Below are 5,176 nucleotides of genomic sequence, written 5' to 3' on the forward strand. Positions count from 1 at the left end.
ATCTCATAAGGTTTCTCTCTGTCCAGATCTCCAACCTGTCCAGGTCTCTCTGGATGGTGGCACAGCCTTCCAGTGTGTCAGCCACCCCACCCAGCTTGGTGTCATCGGCAAACTTGCTGAGGGTGCACGCTATCCCCTCGTCCAGATCATTGATGAATATATTGAAGAGGACTGGAGCCAGTACTGACCCCTGGGGAACACCACTCTTTGCTGACCTCCAACTAGACCCTGTGCCCCTAATCATGACCCTCTGAGCTCTGTCTTCCAACCAGTTATCTGTCCACCTTACTGTCCATTCATCAAGCCCACTCTTCCTAAGCTTCCCTATGAGGATGCTGTGGGAGACCGTGTTGAACGCCTTACTCAAGTCAAGGTAGACCACATCTACCACCCTCCCCTCATCTATCCATCCAGTCATGCCATCATAGAAGGCTATCAGATTAGTCACACATGATTTCCCCTTGGTCAATCCATGTTGAGTACTTCTGATAGCTTTCTTTTCTTCCACATGCCTTGAGATGACGCCCAGAACGAGCTGTTCCATCATCTTTCCAGGGATGGAGGTGAGGCTGACTGGCTTGTAGTTCCCCGGCTCCTCCTTCTTGCCTTTTGTTAAAACTGGAGTGACGTTGGCTTTCCTCCAGTCCTCAGGCACCTCGCCTGTTCTCCAGGACCTTTCAAAGATGATGGAGAGCGGCCCAGCAATGCCTTCCCCCAGCTCCTTCAGCACTCTCGGGTGCATCCCATCGGGGCCCGTGGACTTGTGAATATCTAATTGATCTAATTAGATTAGATTGATCAAAGACTACAGCTATTTCTCTCTCTGGTCCTTCTGCTCGTATACCTGACAACAGTGATGGGGAACGCAACCATCATTTTCCTTGTGCGCGTGGGTCACCGCCTGCAACCCCCCCTGTACTTTTTCATCAGCAATCTGTCCTTCCCGGAAATCTGGTTTACATCCTCCACAAGCACCAAATTGCTTGTGATCCTGGGTTCTGGTAGGAGAACAATCTCACTAAGCAGCTGCTTTGCCCAATCCTGTTTCTGTTTTGCCCTGGGCACTACAGAGTTTGTTCTACTTGTTGTCATGACCTTTGACCGCTACGTTGCCATCTGCCAGCATTTGCGTAATGCTGCCATCATGAAGCCTCAGCTCTGCATCCACCTGGTTGTTGCTGCTTGGGTCATGGGCACCACACTCTTGAGTTACTCTCTGGTCCTCCTCTACAAGCTGACCTTCTGGGGCTCAAACAAGATCCACCATTTGTTTTTCGACAGCTTCCCCTTGTTCAAATTGTCCTGCTCTGACACCAGCCTGCTTGGGAAAATGGACTCTATTTTATTATCATTTGTCATGCTGGGTTCCTTATGTTTAACTCTGGCATTTTACACAGGCATCCTTTTCTGCATTCTACACCTTCCAGGAGCCTCTGGGAGGAAAAAAGCTTTCACTACATGTTCTTCCCATCTCACCACCTTGGCCATTGCCTATGCGCGCTGCGTTGCTCTCTATGTGCATCCTTCAGAACACGTTTCCTCGCAGGCAAACGGAATGGTGGCTTTGCTAAACACTGTCCTGTACCCATTCTTAAATCCGTTCATCTACAGTCTAAGAAACAAGACCGTGATACTGGCCGGGAATGAAGCCATTGCCCGTGCAACAATAAAGCTTTTCGCCTTATCACGATGCATTTCTGGACAGCAATTCCCATGATCTGCTATCAAATGTTAATGCCCTGCCCATCTGCTCCCAGACCCATCACAGGAGAACCACCTGGAACCCATCTCCAGAAACCAAGAAGAGCACAAAGGCACAGTGGCAGATGGGAACCCAAATTACAGGCTCCTGAGGAATGAACACCTTGTCCCACTTATTACGGGAAGTTTAGGGGAGGACACGACCAGTGCAGTCTGTCCTGTCTTCTCATTAAACTTAATTTCTATTGCTTTTCCATGTGAGTGAATCTCCTGTGTGAACGCGTGAGCACGGTGGTGTGAGTGCAGCAGCCGGAGCAGGACCAGGAGGTCAGACAGCCCGTATGCCAATAGTGCCAGAACCAGAGAGACTGGAGTGACTGGACTTAAGAGTTCATGTGCGTGTGTGTGAGTGTGACTGGGGTGGTCTGTACCAGCATCTGGAATGGAGCTGTGGCCTCAGGGACTCGTATGTCCAGGTGGCTGCAACTGGGTAGGCTGGTATCCAGGGGCTGAGTGTCCGAGCCCAGATTCTAGAGGGATCCACCCTCTACAGGTGTATATATGATGGAAAGGAATGGAATGGAATGCAATGGAATAGAATAGAATAGAATAGAATAGAATAGAATAGAATAGAATAGAATAGAATAGAATAGAATAGAATAGAATAGAATAGAATAGAATCGAATCGAATCGAATCGAATCGAATCGAATCGAATCGAATCGTTCGGTTGGAAGGGACCTACAATGATCATCTAGTCCAAATACCTGAGCTCTTCAGGGCTGGCCAAAAGAAAAATCATGTTATTTAGGGCATTCTCCAAACACCTTTTAAACACCGATGGGCCTCTTAAACACTTAAACACAAGGCGTCGACCTCCTCTCTAGGAAGCCTGTTCCAGTGTTTGACCACCCTTTTGGGAAAGAATTGCTGCCTTCTGTCCAGTCTAAACCTCTCCTGGCAAAGCGTCCCATGTGTCCTATCACTGGGTATGAGGAAGAAGAGCTCAGCACCTCCCTCTCTACTTCCCCTCCTCAGGACCCTGTAGAGAGCAATGAGGTCGCCCCTCAGCCTTCTTTTCTCTAAACTGAACAAACCCAGAGTCCTCAGCCGCTCCTCACAGGACATGCCTTCCAGCCCTTTCCCCAGCTTTGTTGCCCTCCTCTGGACACATTTGGGTACCTTCACAGCCTTCTTACATTGTGGGGCCCAGAACTGCACACAGAGCTCAAGGTAGAGGTCGCATCAGCGCTGAATACAGTGGGATAACCACCAGCTGCTTATGCTGTGTGTGACGCACCCCAGGATGCAGTTTGCCCCCGTGGCTGCCAGGGCACACTGCTGACTCCCATCGAGCCTGCTGTCGACCAGCGCCCCCAGATCCCTCTCTGCAGGGCTGCTTTCTAGCCACTCCTCTGCCAGTCTGTATTGTGTCCAGCATTATTTCATCCCAGGTGCAGAATGCAGCCTTTGTTCTTGTTTAACATGGTGGGAGTTACCTCCTTTGGGTCATGGATACAGGTGCTAAACTGAACAGGGCCCAGGAGAGCTTCCTGTGCTACCCCACAGTGCCCCAGTATGTCCCAGTGGCCTCCAGGTAGGGTATGAGCCCTTCACCATTGCTCTCCCAGCCTCATCATCCAACTGGTGTTTTACCATCCGTTTGTCTGCCCTTCCAGACTGTACTGTCCTAACTTGAGTACAAGAGAGATCATGTCAAAAATCTTGCTGAAGTTGAAGTGAACGACATCCACTCTTCTCCCCTCATGCATAAAGGATGTTACTCGCTCCTTGAAAGTCCAGGCTTGCTGCTTTTGGACATGGTCTTCTCTTTTAGGTGCCCAGGAATATCACCCAAGAGATATCGATGGTTTACTCCTCACCAAACTGAGCTGGTACAGCCTGTAGTTCCCGGGGTTGCCCTTTTGGTTTCTTTCAGAGTTGGGTGCAACATTGGCTTGTCCTCTCTCACAAGAGACCTCTACCAAGCCCATGACATGTCAAAAAGGATATTCCACAGAAATCTCAATCTTCCCCTGTAACTTCATTACCACTATTCTGCCTGTCATACGATGTACTTAATTTCTCTAATCTTTCATATGTTTTCACCTGTCCTGATACAATGACCACTTCTGAAGTCATCTTTTCTGGTGCAGACTCTCTAGACAAAGGCCTTTTCAGTTATACTCCCGTTTTCTCCTTCTCTTACTCTTTGTTCATTCAGGTTCCTGTCACCCATCCAGCTGCTGCTTCGAGCTTCATGTAGTTAAAAGTTCCCTTGTCCTTCAGTCTAATTGTCTCCTGTGGCCAACTCTTTATACCTATCTGTTTGTACCTGTTTCTCATAAGATTATCCCTCGTAGAAAAGCAACCTCATTAGAGGCAGCCTGTACTTGGCATATGGCTGCAGAGGGTGTTTTAGTGTTTATCAAACATGATTATTCTTTACATTTCTTTGCTTGCAAAGTGGAAAAATCCTTCTGTGCCTGGGTGCAGCCGGGTCTCTAGGGAGATCGGGTGGGAGCTGGTGCAATGGAGCTGTAACATCCAGCTGCAGAGATCAGTGGAGAAGTCTGATGGAAGGACAAGTGTTGTAAATCCCAGCTGGCCAATGAGAGAGATGGTGGGGTTGTGGGGGTGAGGAGCAAGGATGTCCATACAGTGTCACCTCAAGGGACTGCTTTTCCTAGCCATCCAGACCTCCTGAGGAGACCCTCTGGATCAATATCAATTGCAGAAGACTTCCATCATCCCTTCTCTAAACTGAAAAATAAATTTAAAATAGTAATAGTAATCAAAAAATTATTAGGTTCTCTTTTAAATCTTCCTTCTTAACTACACTATGAAAAAAACCCCAATTAGCTGTAGAAGTACTGAAGACTTGAAGGAAATTGAAGGAAGAGAGATAGCTCGTTAGGGCTTTCTGTACTTTAATGAGCCCCGTGGTGGATTTAGCTCTGAGGCCATGAACCTCAGATACTGAGAGAAGATTGAAAAACTGCTCAAGAAGTCAGAAGCAAAACTCAAAGTACATGGAAGCATTAATGGGCCCCACTGAGGGCCACTGCTGACAAAGTCTCCCCATGGACTCGTTAGAGGAGATAGCTGGAGGCTGTGATTGCAAGAAGGCAAAGGCACAGGGCAGGTGGCTGCAATGAAGAGAAAACTGTTCCTTTGTTTGATGAAGCAGCAAGGCCAAACCTGACCCTCAGGCCCTGGGAAGGCAGATCCTGCCCCTCAGGTGTGGCTCAGGGCTCTTCCTGGGGGCAGTGGGGTGTGAGGGTGAGCAAGGCCAAGTGTAGGGAAACTGTGCAACACCTAAAGGCTCCCCATGTGATGGTGAAGAAGAAACCAAGTCCAGAGCCTCAAAATAAAGTTTCTTTTGTTTTGCCTCGGTGGCAGAGGCAACTGCCATAGCCAAGGGGAGAAAGACCTTGGTGCTGTTGGGCTTTTTAGCCTTGCCGGAGCCCTGGGCCA

The 5,176-nt window shown here is 48.6% G+C and overlaps 1 protein-coding gene across 1 annotated transcript; it reads left to right on the top strand.

The window, feature by feature from the left end:
• The first annotated feature begins 799 nt into the window (after window positions 1–799).
• Window positions 800–1,717, top strand: LOC134509325 (olfactory receptor 6E1-like). The gene has a single exon (XM_063321805.1). It carries the CDS (start codon window positions 857–859, stop codon window positions 1,715–1,717), a length of 861 nt encoding a protein of 286 aa, XP_063177875.1. The 5' UTR covers window positions 800–856.
• Window positions 1,718–5,176: the final 3,459 nt, after the last annotated feature.

Source organism: Chroicocephalus ridibundus, unplaced genomic scaffold, assembly GCF_963924245.1.
Source record: "Chroicocephalus ridibundus unplaced genomic scaffold, bChrRid1.1 SCAFFOLD_98, whole genome shotgun sequence".
Classification (NCBI taxonomy): domain Eukaryota; kingdom Metazoa; phylum Chordata; class Aves; order Charadriiformes; family Laridae; genus Chroicocephalus; species Chroicocephalus ridibundus.

Bases quoted from the DNA above. Each gene is read 5' to 3' on its own strand.
- LOC134509325 (XM_063321805.1), top strand. From the start codon at position 857: ATGGGGAACGCAACCATCATTTTCCTTGTGCGCGTGGGTCACCGCCTG.